Below are 20,823 nucleotides of genomic sequence, written 5' to 3'. Positions count from 1 at the left end.
TAGAATGAGCATATATTTTGAAAATGTCCAAAAAAAGTTACATATTTAGCAAATAACAGTTATATACAGCTATTTACATAAAAATTCAGGCAATGCCTCAAGTGTTTATTAGGAATACTATGTACAACTATTTACAAAAACAATTTAGTGTCACAATACGATGCCACAAACATGTTCATTTTAACCATTTTTACAACTCAGAAAAGTATATACAACTATTTACAAAAGCAATCAGGTGTCACAAGATCCCACACATCTGATTGGTTGATGTAGTGCACTTTTCCTTTTCCACCAAATGCGGTGACTTTTTTTTTTTTAATGCAAGCACTTTCTGGTTTCAAGCACTTCCCTTAAAAACCCAATTTTACTGTCTCTTCCTGCACCGAACACGTACTAAATGTGATGACAATATTGTGGAAAATTATGTTTTTATTCCGTATCATGAGACTGTTTTTTTCTTGTTTTTAACTTCACAGTAGTACTTTGACATCTGCACTTTCCACACAATTTGAAAGAAAGACTCAGCGAGGCTGCGTTTTCCTGCTACATCATCTTGAAAGGGTCATATTTTGCTAAACCCACTTTTATTAGTCTTTGGTACATTTATTTGTGTATTTGGGGACTCTAATAGTTCAAAAAGTTCGAATTATGCAAAGCTATCTTTATATTCATTGTGGCAAATAAATGAGTGGATTTCTACAACCTGCTTCAGTTCCTGCTTAATTTTTAACTAGTAACGTCACGATATTTCACATGTAAGGTCAAGACTTCCGACGAACATTTCTTCGAGTACGCCATAATTGTTTTTCAGCAGCAACGGTTGTAGTCCATACTGAAAATATGTCCAAACTTTGTGCCGATAGCCTAAAATGTTCAGTTGTAGGTTGTATTAACGAACACAAGTGGCTGAATAGACAGAAAGCACAGTCAACAATCTATAGGGAGTGGGGCGTGAAGTGGCTCATTTGGATTCAAAGGGCCAGCGCTCAAAACAACCTTTCTAGTGTCATTACTCAGAAATAGTGTTGAAGATGGACCTGTGGAGTTGAATTACTGAAGAATTCAGACCCAAGCATAGCATTTACAGTTTATGTAGACCACAGGGAAATGGTTTAAAATGCATAATTCCATTTTAAAAAAGCAAAATATCACTCCTTTAAATTGTTTATATGATTTGGAAATCTAAGAACTCCTAAGGGTTCATTCTTCCTGAGCATCTGCCTCTTATAACTAGTATTCCAAACCTGTCTCCCTTCAGCCAACTGTTTTGCTCTAAGACGGACGCCCGATACCCAGACTCCATTGCTGTTACGTATGACCCCATCAGCCACTGGCTCAGCTGTGTGTATAACGACCACAGCCTGTATGTGTGGGACGTGAGAGATGTGAACAGGGTGGGGAAGGTGCACTCTGCCCTCTTCCATGCAGCCTGTGTCTGGGACCTTGAGGTAAACACACACAGGGTGAAAGAAAATGGCTTTTAAAACACTCTGACACGTGATGCAGTGTTTCAAACCACAGTCTATAACAAAACAGCAGATTGCATCATTCCTTAGATTATTGATTTAGTGCTATGATCTCCTATGGAGTGCAACCAGATAACGTACCCCTTTGCTGACCTCTTAAATTCTGCTCATATGGCCTGTAAGCTAAATATTTTTAACACTAATAATTACATAACGTGTCAATATTTTTCATTCAACTCCACAATAACAGCTGCAAACAACCTACTATTTCAGCTATATAGTCATACTTTTAGCTTTTTTATCATTTTCATTCTCTATCATCAATCAATTAGATCAGGGATGTCAAACTCATTTTAGTTCAGGGGCCACATTAAGCTAAATTTGAATTGAAGTGGGCCGGACCAGTAAAATAATAACATCATAATATATAAATAATGTCATCTCCAAATTTTTCTCTATGTTTTAGAGCAAAAAAAGTAAAATTTTGTGATGAAAATGTTTACATCTACAAACTATCCTTTAAAACAATGTGAATAACATGAACCAACTGAAATTTCTTAAGAAAATTAAGTGCAATTTTTAACAATATCCCAGTTTATCATTTAAACATGTAAATTACAACTTACAGGTCACAGTGGACCAGCAAATACACAAAACATAAAATAACAGGCAGAATACTGTTAAAATTACACTTCAGACATTTTAAAATGTTCATATTTGTTGAGGTTTTTTGTGTTTTTGTGAAATGATAGTTTGTTTTAGTGTAAATACTGTAAAATGACATGAAAATGTCTACATTTACAAAGAAAAAAATTTAGAGTTGTGAGTATTTATAGGTTATTATGATAGTATTTTACGGTTCCGACCCACTTGAGATTAAATTGGTCTGTATGTGGAATCTGAACTAAAATGATTAATGTTTTCAGTGTAATTTCTGCATTTCACAAATTCATCCCAAGGGGCCAGACTGGACCCTTTGGTGGGCCGGATTTGGCCCCCGGGCCACATGTTTGTCACCTGTGTATTAGATTAACCTTTTCTGGCATTTATCTGATACTTTAGCTTTCTATGTGAAATACTTACAAATTACATTAAGTACAAACTCTCTTTTTCTGCTTTCTTGCTAACTTGTGCACATACTCTCAGTTGCAACATGTAAAGTCAAAAGGTTTCACCTCCTTCATAAATCATTCACTACTAACTATATCTGGATGTAAGTAGTATCCACAGCAAGCACATTACCTTCACCTGGCAGTCCCACAACGCAATGCAATGCATTTTACATTTTACTTATACAGCTGTCACTTATTCTGCAAAATGGAAATGATGACTAACTGCTCATTCTTATTTTTAGAGTATTTATTTCACACTGAGCAGTAAATAGAACTTAAAAGTTAGTTACAAGTTAATTTGTAACCACATTAGATTAACAAGTCCATGTTAACAGATGCATGTAGATTTATATTGTATTGTTGTCAAATCTCCTTTTCAAGTACCACATGGAAGTAACGAAAGTACACGTGGCCCTGAGCTGGTTGAATTTTGTCAATAAATCCTACTAACATTGTATTGTCTACATCTCTCCATTTCTCTTATCCACCTTCAGATGTTCCCAGATGTTTCTGGGGAATCGGGGCTGTCCTCAGGTGCATTCCTGAGCTGCTCAGCTGATAATACAATCAGAGTGTGGCGCATGGAGGATTGGACACAAACCCATATTCATTCTCAGAACATCCTCAGCAGTGTGAGTTTGACGTTATAGACCATATCTATGTTTTATACACAAGACAATGTTCATTTTAAAGTCCAGTGTGTCAGATTTAGTGGCCTTTTTGAGGATCTAATTGAAGAAATAGGACATAATATTCACTATTATGTTTTCATTAGTGTATAATGGCACAAAAATGAGACGAGTTGTGTTTTTATTATTGCAGAATGAGCCTTTTATATCTACAGAGGGAGTGAGTTGCCAGTTACAGAGTCTGTCATGTTGTGTTTTGTTCTGTAGCTCAGTAGTAGAGTGGACTTAATTTTGTCTATTTTTCCACTTTATAGCAGCGTTTAGTGCATTACTGTCAACTTCTATGTTTGTAGAGTTAATCTCCCCTTAAAGCTGTAGGAGCTGAAATTAGGGAGAGAAAAAAGAATATTAAAAAAATTCAATATACCTTCCCTCTGCAGCTTTCTCCTGTCAGTCCAAATAAACAGACAGAATATTAATAAAGATTAACCTGAGGCCGCTTTTCCGAACTTTGGTGTTGAGACACATATAAGAGCATTGGATCATTGATTGGTAATTACAGCTGTCAGCTGTGGGGCATCACAGGTTGATTTTCTACAGCCTGAGTAGATGCAGAGCTCATGTCCTCTCAGATCACTGAAATTATTGTTCCCACAGTGTGTCCCACTGGGTTTTTTTGGAGTTTTTCCTTGCCGAGAAGGAGGGTCTAAGGACAGGGGATGCTTGGGACATTGATCCATTTGCTTCATCAACTGTTTAGTCACTGATTACTTGACTGTTTGTTCATTTTCATTGTGTTTTTTTTAAATCAATTCAACAATTTCTGTAAACCCCTGTGAGGCGACTTTTTTGTGATATTGGCCCTCTATAAATAAAAATGAATTGAATTTAATTGTATGCAAAAAAGGTAACAATTGGATTTCGGCCCAATGATGCTAAAAAAATCAAGTGTTGCAGCTTTAAGTAAAATGGCCTGAAAAGACAAGCAAAATAAATACTCATGTGGGCTTCTCTTGTGGCCACTGTAGCAGAGGGTGGGGACTGATATAATTAAATATCATGTATTGAACCTTTAGAACGACATATCTTTGCAGTGATCAGTGATTTATTTATTTTTTTATTCATCTTTGCTTCGCAGGATTTGCTCAACATATTGTACATAGATGGAAACACAGCTGCCTTGTTAGATCCAGAAAGTACGACAAATTCAAATGCCGATAAATCAGGGGATGGACAGACAGCAGAAAACAGGACAGGCATCAGGACCATCTGTGTCAGTCCAGACGGCAAACACCTGGCATCTGGAGATCGCAATGGGATGTTGAGGTAGGACATGAGTGCTTAAATATAGACTGTGGACTAAACACAGAGAGTGATTATCTGGGCCTGCCTCAAAATGTCCCCAAACTGCAAACCAAGCGACCGCTATCCTCAAAAAAAAAATGTGTGTGTATATTTCTTCTGCAGAGTTCATGACCTCAGCAGCATGGAGGAGATCCTGAAAGTGGAGGCCCATGATGCTGAAATCCTGTGTCTGGAGTACAGTAAACCAGAAACAGGTCTGTGTGGGGGGACAGGATGGTGCTATTTGATAGAATGATGGGAATGAGTATAAACATTTGTGTCTTCTCACTGTCAGGGCTGAAGCTGCTGGCCACAGCTAGCAGAGACCGTTTGATCCACGTTTTAGATGCTGAGGATGACTACAGTCTGGTGCAGACACTCGACGAGCACTCTTCATCCATAACAGCCGTCCGCTTTGCTGGTGAGCCACTTGAGACACTGTCAACATCTGACAGCTAATCTTGTTTTAATCCTCGCTTTCATCTATGCTCAGTCCCTCTTTTATTTAGCTCACAGTGCTTCCTGTTTAAATAATGGATGACAACTATACATGTGTAGCTTTGTTTGTTTTTTGCAAAGCCCTCTCCACGTTTATTTCCTTAAGCATTTGTAGTTTGCAGTCTGGGGTTTCAACTTGGATTTGCTAAATCTTTGAACCTCAACTTTGCTGAAAATGTAATCCCGAGATCATTTTTGTTCTTCTTCAGCCAATGACAACAAGGTGAGGATGATCAGCTGTGGGGCGGACAAGAGTATCTATTTTCGCACTGCGCACAAGGTAGGACAAGACTCAGCCTGTCGGTTTCTTTCCTTGCAGTGATCACCTTCATCTTTCAGGAGGCCTCATTTTTGTAAAAGATCCACTGAACTTATCTACATTAGTGCCACAATGTAACTGCCACATCATATAGTCATATTATGGCTTATTAATGATGTTATATGTAGTATTTCTACTTTAAAATATTCAAATATGATCTAATGCCGCGTTTCCACTACATGGAACCAGCTCAACTCGACTCGGCTTGACTTGACTCGGGTACCAGATACTATTCCTGGAGACCGTTTCCATTACAGGATACTACCCACTTTACAGTACCTGGACATCATAGCGATTCAGCACATTACTTCCGTGTCATCTGCTCAGAGAGTCACTGACAAATCCGCTCGTTGCGTGTTGTCTCGTCAAACTCATGCTGAATTTTTACGTCGGCCACCAAAGACTGAATCTCCTGACTGAATGGTGTAGTTTTTTGGGCTGTCATCATGTGGATTAACCTACCGCTACATTTACTGTCAACTTCCGCATCTGGTTTTTGTAAAACAGCAGGTCACAGAGACAACTCTCTGACCAATCAGTGTTTACACATCACGTTTCAGTATCTGGTCCCCAGTCTTGGAACCCCAGCGGAGGTGATACCAAAAAACTAGTACCGGGTACCAGATTCCAGGTCCTTTTTTGTAATGGAAACGCAAAAAGGCAGAGTCGAGTTGAGTGGAGCCGATACCACGTAGTGGAAACGCAGCATAAAACTATCATTATAGTGTTCAGAATATAGTGCTGAAGTTCTGTCAAGCATGTCAACGTACTGGATTATAGAGATATGAACTGAATTTATTTACACTGACCACCATTTACACTGATGGGCAGGTGGATTTATGTGACCACTAGGGGGAGTAGTGAGTCACTCTGCCGGTCTCCCATGGTGAGGAAAACTAGCACCACAGGGCCTTTGACTGAAGTGTCAGAAAGTGACCAGATGGTGTGAGAATCACTAAGAAACATGTTGTAGAGGAAAAGAAAGGGACAAATTGATAAAAGCTAGAAGCGCTGACGTTGCTTAGATCACCGGATGCAGCTCTGAATGAAAAGAATGTAGTTTGATGATGTTCTTCTACATCAGTGTTTCTCAACGGGGGCAGTACTGCCTCCCAGGGGGTGTTGCAACACCACCAGGGGGCGTTTGGAATGAGTACGCTGAGAGGGGGGTGCAGAGACAGAAATGGTGGGCGTAGGTCTCTATAAGTATCAATATCAACCATCAACCAGCATGCTATGTCAATGCAGAATTTCCGTGTGAGCAACCCCCCCTTCTCCCCGGTCCTCCGCATTAAAGTATGTCTCCCTGCAGTACCAACTGAGGCACCCCCACCCCCCTACTGTGGCAGATTTTTATGTAAAAACAGAGCTAAGCTAACATCTATAATGTAAACTATCAGATGACACAGCACATGCAGATTGTAAGATACTAGCATGTTGACCCATGTGGATCCACAGGTTCTAGATGTGGTAGTTTTTATGCTGTTGTGTACTCGTGCATGCTGTAGCACATTTGTCCAGCAGTCACCACCAAAGTGTTCTGGGCATTGCACTATGATTGTAAGGCTATTGTATTCCAAAATTACTAGTATCTCCCAAAATACTGGTCCTATCAACTTGCCGTTTTTGCTACTGTCTTCCTTGACCAAAAATACATTAGTATACCAAACTTCAGCAATAAGCTCTTTGAGGACTTTGTGTGATTCCCGAGACCCACACACATGCATGCACGCAGAGGCCACTTGGCTTTTGTAATATAGAATAGTGTTGGTTTGTCTGACTGTCAAAATAACAGACTATGAGCTCTTTATTTGAAGTAATACCATAGTACCTATGTGCATAGCGTTTAACAATGAATTTTATACTTTATTTAATGAGTGATATGGTCTGTGGATACAGAGCATTGATTCGTTGGTGGTTGTGGTAGCTGTAAATGTCTGCTGATATGCAAATTCACCCTGCCCTTGAGAGTTTGGAAAATTACATAAAACCCTTTTAAGTGATTGTTTAATGCAAAAGCTATGTGATGTTTTTGTTTTAATAAAGTACACCACATATTATAAAAATATAATAAACCATTTTAGACCTTGCCTCTCCTGTAACTGCATTAAAAACACCATTAAACGACTGCTTTAAGCTGACTTAGTGCTTATTGTTAGAGACAGATACTGTAAATACAACAGAATAACATAACGATTCAAATAAAACATGTCTTTAACAAGCATACAGTTGTAAGGAGCTCAGCCTGGTTCATTTGTTCATATTAGGACTGAATGTGCTGCAGAACAGTAACACTAATCTATTTAGCGTCTTTGAGGGAGATTTACAAAACAGCCAGTGTGACAAAAGGAGCATTTAGAAAAATAAGTTTTATAACTGATCTGATCAGGCAGAAATGCTTCGTTCTCTGCTTCAGATTTGTTTCTAGGTTACTGGAGCAGTTTTCTGAATTGGTAAGAGTTGCGTAAGTTACGACGTTTTTCTGAAGCTGAAGACGTGATTCAGGCCAGTGCTCTGAGTCAGAACATTAAGTTTTGTAGAGCTCTGAAAGCAATGGCTTGTTAGTCTGAACTAAAACTTCTCTTGAGCATCGAGACATTTACAGTCTACTCATTGTGGAAACTAGCTGTGACAGGTCTGTGTTCTCACTGAACTTAATGAGCATCTTTTGTTTTGCTTTGTCTTTCTAGGGATTTAAAGTGATCCATAGTAGTCTGCTCTTCAGACCATGGCTTTATGATTGGCCATGCATGAACAAGCACTGATTTTATGTGGGTTAAATGTCAGAAATAATTCATTTTATCTCACAACTAGGAAGATACTACATGTTTTTTGCCTAATACCTGTCAAAATATACACTTTAAAGATGCATATTATGATGTTGAGACACAACTTGATCATTAAATTTCACATAGAAAACTTCAATGATCAAGTTACCATTTAGCATTTCTGAGTGTACGCATAGATTCAAGACCTAGACTCAGACAACCAAGCAGAGATGGAAAATGTCAGAGTTCAGTTATCAGCAAATCCTCAATCATTGCTTTTCTGGCAGATTTCTGACTGAGCAACCAGACCAACGAGGTCTCCAAAAGACTAGAGCCTGCACTTTTTTACACAACACCCACACATTCATGCATCCACTACATTCCTGCTAATACATCCATATTACTCCCATATTTATTTATAAATATATATTAATGTTGGCAAATACACTACAACAGCCTCAGCGTTATATTGGACAACAAAATGTAAATACTGGAACATAAAATATAGACATACTGTTCTTTTTACTTTTCTATTTCTATGACAAAATTCTATTTTTCTCTGCACGCAGTCATTTTAAACTGTACTTTACTGGTTTATTAAATGTTTAACTTTAATAATGATTTCATTTCCAGCATTCTGCTACTATCAGCATGCAAGCATTTGGCATCTGAAATAATGGCACATGAAAGAAATATATTCACAAAGGTTTTGACACTGTTTCCTTGCAGTTTTGCCTCATTTTAATGTGGTGAATTTACCTGCAGGGACATCATTCTCTGCTTTTATTTATTTATTCGCTCATTTATTTAAGATTTTCTTTCATTTTGCTGCGTTTGTGACATTTGTGGGTGTCAACCTTTAGGCAGTGAGTTTGTACCTTCACAGCTTCTGTAGTGTTCATTTTAACATTTCTGTAGAGTTTTGCAATGGTTTGTAGGAGGTTACACATGTTTTAGAACATAACCACTGTGAAACAATATTCCTCTATTTTGTCGCTTTTTCTTGCTAAATCTGCTTGATATCTCACTTCACTCTATTGCTTATAAACAAAAGTGAGAAATATTTCAGAGTTGACCTTTAGCTAATTCATTCATCAGCAATAAGTAACAAGTGGTGCCAGGCACAACAAACCCTGCCCCTCGCACATATTTCACCCATTATGAGTAAATGAGAAGATTTTAAAAATTCTTTAAAAAAATTTTTGAACTTTGACCTACCATTCGGGGTCACAGCAATTTATAAACCAAATTTGGTATGAATTCAACCAATAGTTTTGCTGCTAGAGTGTTAACAAATAAACAAGCAAACTGAACCATAAAAAATACCCCTTGCCTCCCCTTCAAGGGGCGGGGTAATAAAATTTACTTCACTGTTATGCAACGCTCACTCTGCCTAAAGACTTTTGAGTTGAAATATTCTCTTTCTTCTCAAGACTAGCTTTTGTGCTACATGTGTTAGGATTATTATTTTTTGTTTTGTGTGTTCTCAACAATGTTTTTTAATGTCCATAAAATCTGAGGCCACATTGAGGTTGTTGTATCACATAGATGCTTCTCAATAAAAACAAAATACGTGAAATAAAGTAAACTCAATAATACAATTTGATGTGTCTTGCAGTTTACAATTAGATTCCTTTTTTTTTTTTTTTGCTACTAAATTGTACTAATTTATTAGAGGTCTAACATGTTGACCGTTAAAGAGACAAGACAAGAGAGTTAAGTACCTACAATGATGAGAGATGTAAGAGGATAAAAAGAGAAACTGTGACGTGATCTTATTAAAACTGTTGTAATTTCTGAATTTAAAAGCACTTCATTAGTTGAAATCAGAATATCAGAGAGAATGATTAGCTCTAGTGATCAGTTGTAAGATAAACCAAAGTAAAAATCCTTTATTTTTCTATGCAATTTACTATAAACTGATTCTGTTATCAGCAATCGCAGCTTCCATCATCACTAAAGATTCAGTTTCACTCGTTTCCTTTTCTTTCTGTTGTGCAGACTGACAGAGGAACAGAGTTCAGCCGTTCTCACCACATGGTGAGGAAGACCACTCTGTATGACATGGGTGTAGACCCCACCTGCAAATACGCTGCCGTTGGCTGTCAGGACCGCTGCATCAGGTCGCTGTGGTAGCCTTTGAGCTCTGCTTTTTTTCCTCTACTTATTTGCACTTGGGAATGTTTTGTATTCATGTTCTTTTCTCTCTCTTGTCTCCAGAATTTTTAACATCAACAGTGGAAAACAGAAGAAACTATACAAAGGTTCATTAAGTGAAGATGGCAGTCTGCTCAAGGTAGTGTTTTCCACCACTACAAAGCTCTCACTTCAGAAGTACTCTGGCTGTTACCTCCCAATGTAAACAGTGTTTAAACACCTCAGTAATTTGTATTTTGTCCTTGTAGGTTCAGATCGATCCGTCAGGACAATATGTGGCCACCAGCTCCTCCGATAAAAACATCAGCATCTTTGACTTTTACACTGGGGAGTGTGTCGCCACTATGTTCGGACACTCTGGTAATGCAACACACAAATAAACATCACATTAACATACACATATACAGTATTATTCTGTCAAACTGGGCAGAGGAACATGTTTATTTATCAGCTGACATTTCCAGAGGCCATTATTCACCTAACAGCACATTGTTTTTGGTTTACAGAGATTGTCACTGGGATGAAGTTTACCAATGACTGCAGACATTTGATTTCTGTATCAGGTGACAGGTGAGGAACACATCTGTCTGTGGAATTTACTCATTTATTTATGCACTATACTGGAGAGAATCCAGCAAAAATAGACTGTATCTCTAAAAAACAAACACAGCTCTAAAAATAAACAGTGATGGAAGGATGTGGGAAAATTCATGATGCCTTTAAAATTTAAGAGCAAATAAAAAAAAAAAAAAAAAAAAGAAGAAGCAACCACTTAAATCTATTGATTTTCTGAATGTAGGCTAACGGTCAGGTCAGGTTTGTTCTGGAGGGAGAACTGATTTGCAGATAATGATTTGGCATCCATCCTGACATAGACGTGCACAGACAGTACTGTGCTAAAGTCCTAGTCTAACATTAGGTTTGATGGTTTAATAATGCATTTCTCAATCTGTATTAAGATACAATCTGGATATATGGGAAGTATGTACAGCAGTAAAAAGAAAAGTTTATGTGAAAAAACAGCTTCTATAAACCTTTTTTCCAGACAATATTGGATTTATTGCATTAACTCAGCTAATGTTTGTAATTATTTGTGCTGCTTCTTGTCATGGGGTCAGGGGTCACACTAAATAGTGACTTTAGCCTTGAGTACTGATTTAGTTCAGTTTTATGTGTCTTTTAAGGCTGTGCACATATTTCCTGTATTTTCTTGTTGTATCTGAAGAAAAGAGAGTGAGAAATAAATATGTATGTTTATTTCAACCTTGCAAAAACACTAGTGTAGCCAATATGCACAGTACTATACATAACAGAATAAGACTAGAATATACAAGATAAAATAAGCAGGGCTCTAATAAAGTCAGTTCTGAAAATAACAGTAAACCATGCTAAAAATATAAGACATAAATAACAATCCTCCTATTCTGTCGGTATTTCTCTTTTACTATCTATGTTTTACTGTTTTGAAAGGGTTAGATATGGGAATAGGATAAGATACGATAATTCTTTATTAATCCTATGACGGAAATTTGCAACACGGTATCAAAGATTTTTTAGTTTGTCTGAAACCAGAAGTGCTTTGTATTACACACATCCTAGTCAAGGTGAGATTGTCCAGTTATCATGTTATATACCCCAACTGGTAAGTGACATGACACTCTAAGTAGTGTGGCCAGAAAGATATAGTCTACTGTTTATTTACACACACACACACACACACACACACACACACACACACAAGTGTAATGAACATTAGTATAGATTTAGAGTTTGTCGCACATGGTAGGGGTTTTGAACAGACCCACAGTTATGTTTCTGTTTCATGAGACTGTCAGACTGTTTTGTAAGTGTAGAGATCTGGATGTGTGAGTCTACTCTGGGTTTGGGTGTGAAAGGTCAGTTAAAATGGATCTGGTGATTTAATGTAGCTGTATAGCAGTGGCGGCTGCTCGTCTTTCAGACAGGGGAAGCTCATTGTCGGCTTATATCAAAAACAAACAAAAAAAAAAATTGTCAAGTTATTTAAACATACATTCAGCCCACCGTTCCTTTTTAAGAAAATGCTCAGTGACCTTATTGTACCAAGTAGGTGTCTTTTCCAGGGACTGGACCAGTGTCCTCTCAATGTCCAGCAGAGGTAGGCTGCTTAGATTGCCTTGGCCTATTGTGTTGCGAATATAAGACTACAGCCTTTTTAAACAAGAGATGCTCCTTTCACCCCGACCTAGCCGACAGTATGATTGATTTAACTATCTACAAAACGATATTCAACTCAAACAAGAAATGATTAAATTATGTAACTGAAACAAGAAAACGCTGAAATTATGTTAAATTGAAACAAGGAAGTACAATGAGTGTGTTTTATTTACAGTGCAAGAAATGAATGAGTAATTTCGTAGTGGTTTCTCTCTCCATTTCACAGCAGAATGTGCGATGGGATTAAACTGAACTGTGTCAGTGAAGGAGTAGATCTCACAATAGCTGTCAATCAAACGGGATTCAGCCTTTTGACTGATCATCCAATCAGCACGTGGGATTCTGGTGTCCAGCCCGGCCGAGCTCCACCCACAGCTCCATTGACCCCCAGAGATGCCCAGCGTCCGGGGGCGGGACAACATCGTGGCATTTATCCAATTACCGTCCAGTTTTGAGGCAATGAAAAAAAATGTTCCACTCAGTCCCATTGAAGCCCATAGACGCCTGCAGTCTACGGGCAAATGCACTGAGCAGAGATCGAATGAGAAAACAGCACAACGGGAATGTATGAGACGTGAATAACATCGCGTCCGTTGATTTGTGATAAAGCTGATTCTGAACGAACTCATCTTTGAGATGAACGTGTTCTAACACATTTGTAGTCAATAAAATGTCAACACAACCGTACATATTTAACCATTTAATTTCATAATTTTAGGTGATGCTGGGCTTCCCTTGCAGTCTATGAGAAATCACCACTGCTGTATAGTGTATGAGGATGCTAGTTTAACACTTTATAGAACACTCATAGAAATACTCTGAAAATCAAAATTTCAACCTTAGTGTGTTATTGGAGGACATGACAAGCCTTTGTGAAATTGTAAAAAAAAAAAAAAAAAAAAAAAAAAATATATATATATATATATATATATATATATATATATGTATATATATATATATATATATATATATATATATATATATATATATATGTATATATATGTATATATATATATATATACATACATACATACATACATATATATATATATATATATATATATATATATATATATATATACACATACATATATATATATATATATATATATATATATATATATATATATATATATGTACTGTCACTGTCTTGTAACATATGTGGAAATGACCAAAAATAGTCACTTGCCTGGTAAACAGTTAAGGTGTGACTCAAAGTAATTATTTTGATTGTCACTTATATTGTTTGTAAGTGTAACTAGATAATCTTACTCATATTTTGTATTCGAAATACATAACTCTACTCACCAGTACAGATAATACATATGAACAGTTTCATTGATGCACCTTGAAACACAAAAGAATTAGAAAGGCATCCAGAATGGGAGCAGGACCCAAATTAAAATCGTCTTCAACCTTGGCAGCAAAAGGAAATGAGTGCGGAAATGTGTTTGCAGACAGTTTCCTCAATAGTCAAACTGAAATGAAATGATGAATTTTTAATGTCTGCATGCTTTTATCTCCCAGCTGTATCTTTGTATGGCGACTGGCTCCAGAGCTAACAATGTGCATGAGAGAGAGGCTCTGCCAGCTCCGACAATACCCAAACACACCGCCCTGCACGACCTCTAGTCTCAGGTGACGACACACACCACGGATTATGTTCTTAACAACTTCACAAAATACACTCTGAGCGCTTTGGTTTGACCGTGTGTCTGTGTCCAGGCGAGAGGTCTACAGCTCCCCAGCTCTAGGAGGTCTTTCCTCTGACAGCGATCATGAGCATGAGGAGGATGGAGCAGAGAACGATGACCCCAACGACCCCGAAGGCGACACAACCAACACCTCCTCTGACAGCAGCCACGGAGAGGAGGACACAGGTACTGTACTTCCCCCCTGAATGAGACTAAAAACACCTACAATGAAGAAGTCACAATGCTGTTGAAGTGAGTAGAGGATTGTCCTGCTGAGTCCCTCACCTCTCTATGGAGACTTTCATAAGCATTCAGGTGTAAAAATAGCTTCCTGTAATTACTTTCAAGCTTATAATTATTGTGTTCTTTCATACAACAGGTGGCTCAGATGAAGGGCAGGACTGGGAGCTGACAAAGGTCTGTTGTAACTTCATTGTGAAAAGACTGAAATGAAACAGCAAACATAAGAAAAGCTTTTAAACAATGATGTGAAGATAATTATAGATAATTATAAAATGATAATTATGAAATCAAAGCAGTACACACAGTTTTGCCCCATATTAGTGGCATAAATAAAAGTGATCAAGCTGCTTTTTTAAGAAAAAAAGAAAGTCAACTCTATTCAGTGACGGATCCAGAAAAAATGGAAGGGGGGGGGGGTTGCCATATATACATACATATATGATATCCTTTTGCAAATTGTCATATACATATATATTCAGCTCAGTAGGTATTGCTTCAGACTGCAACACAGAAGACCAGGGTTGAATTCCCGCCCAAAGCAGTAATTTTTTCTGCAGATTCTCAAATGGGGGGGGCCAAGGGCATCTGTAGGTAAATCCGCCATTGCTATTAATTGGCATTTAAGTGGAAAGCTGACGCCTCTATCTTATATCTGCTTTAGCTTCTATCTTTACTTCAGAGGGACTGAAGTGGCTTAAGGATCTCAGGCTTCACTCCACCACACATGAGAATAAATCCTCTGTGATACAGCAGGAGGAAATTCCCCACTGAGTCTAAAAAGCAATAAAAAAAATTTGAAATCCATTCCTCAACACCCTGACAAAAAATTCAATCTTACAATCTCTGAAGGGACTTGTCAGCATCTGGAGGAAAAAACGGACACTTTTGAAGTTTGCGAATGCTAAATTTCCTCATTAAACTATCTAAAAACCTGTTACCTGGTGTATATTTTGCTGTGTGTAACTGCATTGTATCAAATATTTCCAACAATATTCACTAACATTATTAACATTACTCACTGCTCTTTCATTGGAAGATAATTACATAACTTGAACAGACATCACTAAACCTAATAAAAATAGTATTTTAATAGATTACCAGTTACTTCCTGATAGCAGAAATTACATATTCTACAGCTGAGGTCTATGTAAACTAAATATAGGGTGTAACCATAGAAAATAGTTACTCAAAATATGTAATATGCAGTTAGAGTTGTGTCCAATGTGTAATATTTGCACATGAACATGGGCTTAAATGAAGCTTATGTAGATATTTGCAGTTCAGTTTCCAGCTAACGGTAGCTGGTGTTGCAGCTGTAGAAGAGCAGAAGGGAGCGAGCGTAAGGAATTTTTTTCTGACCAAAATTGTTTTATTCTTCTCCACTAAATCCCAGAGGCAATTACTGTAATCTTTAAGAGCAAAGAACTTTTACTTTTATATAAGTATTGTCACTTTGTTACCTCTGCCAAGGAGGTTATGTTTTTGTCTGCGTTGGTTTGTCTGTTTGTCTGTCTGTCTGTGTGCAAGATAACTCAAAAAGTTATAGATGGATTTGGATGAAAATTTCAGGAAATGTTGATACTTGCACAAGGAACAAATGATTAAATTTTGGTGGTGATCAGGGGTGGGGGTGGGGTTGGGCACACTGATCTGCCTTGGCGGAGGACTGCGCTCTCCGAGTGCTTCTAGTTATTAATGTGTTGACTTTTTACGAGCTGCACAGGTTTGTTTGTTCCTGTTCTGCATTAAGAACATGTGGGTAGTGCATCAGCACAAAAATAAGTATAACTGTTATGTATGAACAGAAGGATTTTTAGTGAAAACTGAATTAGACCTCAAATCTTTTATGTAGAAATATAGTAAGCTGTCATGGCTGTAGACAGAAATGCAGTTATGTAACATAGTGAACTGTTTTTCATCATTTTTATATTCAGGATCTTTCAATTGAGTTTGAAGTCATCAAACATCTTAGTATGACCCCCCCAAAAAAACTAGAAAGTTAGAAAAAACCATTAACATCAGTGGATTTATCAGAATTATTATTGTACAGTGAAATTGGCATATTGCTGCCCTCTACTGTTTGCAGTTACTGTTCCTTTTGACAGTTATTCAGATTTTTTCATATAGTTATATAGTCTGCTTTATTCCATCCATCCATCCATCCATCCATCCATCCATCCATCCATCTTTTAGGATGTAGCGGTATTTGCCTGACGTTGGGCTCTTTCAGTACCTTCAGTAGACACAGAACCAGTGTTCCAGAGATGAGAATGATGCTTATTTTCTCAGTTTGAACTCTCAGGCAGGGGGTTAACACATTTTTCATGATATAACAAACTCAGAAACCATTTTTATTACTGCTTACACAGCTGTTGTTTAATGTTTCTATCCCGTGTATACTGTTCAACAGAATTCAATTTGTGCTCTTTGTCAATGTGTCCTTTGTGAATCCAGAATGGCATCGTCAGCCAGGTCACCCCTGACCCCTCTAAGCGTCCTCGCAGGCGCTGGTCTCATCGAATGGGCACGATGGAGCTGATGGTTAAATCCATGCTGGACCTGAGGCAGCTGGAGACCTTCGGGCACAAAAAAAGCCCCAACAGGCCCCCTCATGACAAAGAGAGATGGAGCATGTCAAGCCTCCAGGAGCCAAAGGTCCATGGTTATCTACTGCAAGAGAGGGACAAAGGGAGACTGTGTATGCCTAATGGCTGACCTCTGCTGCTAAATCACCTGTGTGTTCATTTTGTCTGTTAAAGCAGCCGCTGGAGGAGAGAGCGAAGAGGTGTCGGCCCCGGCCACACTCTGATTGGCTGTCGTCACACGCATCCAAGAGCACCAAGGGAACCGATGGAGCCGTGTTGTACCCTGAGGAGAATGAGGGCAATACAAGTTTACTGGATGGGTACATTTCAGACTACAGCTCACACCGTTTCACCCAACTGATCACAATGACACTGAAAGAGAACAGAAGTGCTGCCGTACTTTTGTTTAATCAGGGTGCAAACTACAGACATAAAACTTGAGCTCCCTGTGAAATTTTAGTGGGCCTTGGATTTATTAGGAAGTTTTATTTCTGTCATGGATTTCTAGTTTATTGCATCTTTGCCATCATGAATTATTCTTAAAATTAATCTGTTACTGATACACAATTTATGCAGGATTCTTAAAACCAATAGTTATACGATAGGCTAATTAAAGTGCTTTATAAACATTGCTGTCATTTTTTAAACACATTTCAAGGAATCTATATTATAAAAGCCAAATGGCCTCTGTGTGCTTGCATGTGTGTGTGTCTGGGGATTCACACAAAATCCAGAAAGAGCTGACTGCTGCAGTTTGGCATATTTATGTATTTTTGGTCAAGGAACAGACTAGTGAAAATGGGAAGTTGATAGGACCAATATTTTGGGAGATATTAGTAATTTTGGAATATAATAGCCTTACAATCACATTACTGCATCCAGAGCTCTTTGGCGGTGACTGCTGGACAAATGCAGTACAGCATGCACAAATACACAACAGCAGAAAAACTACCACTTCAGAACCAGTGGATCCCCACAGGTCAAAGCAAGAGTAAAAATATAATAGTGATTAGAATTGTATGCTTTAACTTCAGAAATACCAGATACACTATTTACACTGGACTTTATTTTCCTTCTCTTGCCATGTAAAACATAAAATGACATATTTGTATTACAGGAATAAAGTCTACTACTAAATTGACATAAATAACCAGCATCTCCCTCTTTCTCTAATCACTGCATGCATCTGTTTTCATGTTATTCATATTCTTATTAATAGGAATAATGGTAATTATCAACCAAATCAGTTGCATGGCAAATGTTGTATGCCCGTTTCTGACTGAAAATGTGGGAAAAAGCAAGCTGTGGTGTACTTTGCACACTGGGTTTAATGTTTCCTACTGCTCATCGTTTCCCTTTCTCTCTGTTTCAATACGTCAGTGAGTACATGATGAAGGGGCAGCACTGCAGGATGCAAGGACGAGGGATCCGCAGTGAGAGCCAGGACAGCTGCAGCCCAGACAGCGCCTGCTCGCTGGGCTATGACAGCAGGGAATCCAGCCCCGATCGTGTCCTGGATGGTGAGGTCTTACTCCATCCCTGGCAAACAATGGAATAAGAATAGAATAAGCTTGAATAAAAGCAGGCAGATGTCTGGGGAATAGTGTGGAGAACGGTGTCGGCTGCTGTATGCTGCATTTCAGTGTGCGGTCTCTTTAGGTTTCAAGTTTTAAGTGTCTTTCCAAAGTGTGTCAAGTGGTGGATTTAAAGTGAAAAGCTGAAATGTACATGAATATCTCCTCAACACAGAGTCAGGCTGATACCCACAGAGAGGGATTTGAACACACAGAGTGTAGGATTTTCTCAGTTTCAGACCTGATAGCAATATGTCAGATACAACCACCACATAAGCCCGAGTTCTCTGTCTGTTCATTGGTGAGGATTATCAGGTAACGTACCTGCAGCATGCAGCCGATGTACCAAGGTCAAAGAGGGGTTTGGAGGCTGCCTTTTTCTCTTGTATTTGCGCTTCAGTGGTTACTATTGTTCCTTTTGTTTCAGACTCTATAGACATGGAGTCCCAGAGTCAGGACAGCTCTGACGGGGAGAACGAAGACAGGGAGCAAGGAGAGCAAAATGCAAAACTGACGAGTATGGACGAGGCTTTGAGGACGGTGACAGACTCTGTCGACCACAGTCAAGAGGATTTCCTCAAACAGAACTTTGAGACGTTGGCGGACAGCTGCAGCATGGGTAACACTGCTAACGTCCATACAATACCCTGAAAAAAGAAATATTTAATACATTTTTCATACCACAGGGAAAGAATTACACAACATCAGCATAAAACTTTAGCTTGGCCAAAAAAAGTCCCATACTCTAACAGTACGCCTCAGCATTATTTAGCCATTAGCTTTGATTACAGCATGCTTTGACATCATTTTGATAAGCTTATGCAATGTAACAACATTTATTTCTGTCATTGTTTGGACTCAAAATGTTGCTGATCCTTGACCTGACCAACTGAAGCAACCCCAGATCATAACACTGCCCCCACAGGCTTGCACTGTAGGCACAAGGCATGATGGGTAATCACATCATCCACCTCTCTTCTCACCCTGAATGCATCCATCACTCTGGAACAGGGTCAGTCTGAACTCATCAGACCACAGTTGCCGACTGTTTTTGGTTATGATTTGACATGACAACCAGTTCAGTTCATTTCCTGCTTAATTTGTTATGTCTGTAACTAGTTACGTCACAACATTTGCACACATAAGGTCAAGACTTCCAACAAACATTTCGCTGAGTACCCCATAATTGTTTATCAGCAGCAGTTGTAGTAAAAACTGAAAATATGTCCAAACTTTGAGCCAATTACCTAAAATGTTCAGGACAGAGCAGCACAGCCAACAACCTGGAGGGGGCGGGGCGTGAAGTGGCTCATGTGCATTTAAAGGGCCAGCGCTCAAAACGACCTTTCAGGTGTCATTACTCAGAAATAGGGTTGAAAATGGACCTGTGGAGTTGAATTAATGAGGAATTCAGACCCAAGCATAGAATTTACAGTTTATGTAGAACACAGGGAAATGTTTTAAAATGCAAAATTTCATTAAAGCAAAATATGACTCCTTTAAATAAGACTTTTTTCCAACCCACAAGTATCTGATCAGACCATCACTTCAAATCACCCAGTAAATTTTTATGTTTATCAATAGTTTTAACAGTTGCAAGACGTTTTACTGGGAAAATTGGGTACCACAAAAGTAGTAATAGTACAGGTCTTCTCACCTTATATATACCGTGCTTTCTAATAACATATTCACTTCAAATTTTTTGTTTCATAATGTCATCAAAGCACAAAAAACACAAATAAAAGGTCTTTTTGTCAGTTTCACCCCTGGTTAGTGTTACCACAGCTACCATTGATAATGCATGAATATGATTGTTTTTATTTTTATGAAACTGTCTAACTTGTATTAGACAAATGTAATTGGCCCAACAGCACAGACCAGGAAACAACATCTTAACAAAACCAAACCCTAGTTATTTGCTAAACTTGCTGCATAGCGTGTTTCATTTGCTCCATTCTGCAGCTTCACTTACACATGGGCTTTGCTTGTATCCTTTGGTTTTCTTTGTTCATTTGCCTTAAATGCAAAGTATTCCCAAACAGCGCTCCTACTCTTCTCTTTGTCAACCCAATCTGGTTTCAGAGGCTCTGTGTTTGCTACCGTTAATGAGCTAACACCAAATTAAAACCTCCTGTATCCCACAGCTTGTTGTGAGCTCTTCAATAGGAGTGAATGAAACGAGCGACGAGAAGAGAAAAAACAGAAAGTACAGCTGGTATCATTGCACTGATGCTGCAG

The 20,823-nt window shown here is 38.3% G+C and overlaps 1 protein-coding gene across 7 annotated transcripts in view; it reads left to right on the top strand.

Annotated features, from left to right (window-relative positions):
• Window positions 1-20,823, top strand: part of LOC115414966 (mitogen-activated protein kinase-binding protein 1-like) — a 52,054-nt gene that overhangs the window by 23,431 nt on the left and 7,800 nt on the right. For 6 of the 7 annotated variants that reach the window (XM_030128348.1, XM_030128350.1, XM_030128349.1 and 3 more), the window contains exons 9-25: window positions 1,259-1,448; window positions 3,073-3,210; window positions 4,346-4,533; window positions 4,675-4,766; window positions 4,847-4,972; window positions 5,259-5,329; window positions 10,138-10,259; window positions 10,357-10,432; window positions 10,542-10,653; window positions 10,800-10,863; window positions 14,017-14,127; window positions 14,215-14,369; window positions 14,563-14,600; window positions 16,881-17,081; window positions 17,186-17,331; window positions 18,392-18,531; window positions 19,013-19,204. In XM_030128348.1, coding sequence (XP_029984208.1) covers window positions 1,259-1,448; window positions 3,073-3,210; window positions 4,346-4,533; window positions 4,675-4,766; window positions 4,847-4,972; window positions 5,259-5,329; window positions 10,138-10,259; window positions 10,357-10,432; window positions 10,542-10,653; window positions 10,800-10,863; window positions 14,017-14,127; window positions 14,215-14,369; window positions 14,563-14,600; window positions 16,881-17,081; window positions 17,186-17,331; window positions 18,392-18,531; window positions 19,013-19,204 — 2,162 coding nt within the window. The remainder of the gene's footprint in view (window positions 1-1,258; window positions 1,449-3,072; window positions 3,211-4,345; window positions 4,534-4,674; window positions 4,767-4,846; window positions 4,973-5,258; window positions 5,330-10,137; window positions 10,260-10,356; window positions 10,433-10,541; window positions 10,654-10,799; window positions 10,864-14,016; window positions 14,128-14,214; window positions 14,370-14,562; window positions 14,601-16,880; window positions 17,082-17,185; window positions 17,332-18,391; window positions 18,532-19,012; window positions 19,205-20,823) is intronic. The other variant, XM_030128347.1, reaches the window with a different exon arrangement.

The sequence above is a fragment of the Sphaeramia orbicularis genome, chromosome 24 (genome assembly GCF_902148855.1).
Source record: "Sphaeramia orbicularis chromosome 24, fSphaOr1.1, whole genome shotgun sequence".
NCBI classification, from domain to species: domain Eukaryota; kingdom Metazoa; phylum Chordata; class Actinopteri; order Kurtiformes; family Apogonidae; genus Sphaeramia; species Sphaeramia orbicularis.
The sequence above is the reverse complement of the archived record's forward strand: the minus strand, read 5'-3'. Positions and strand labels throughout refer to the sequence as shown.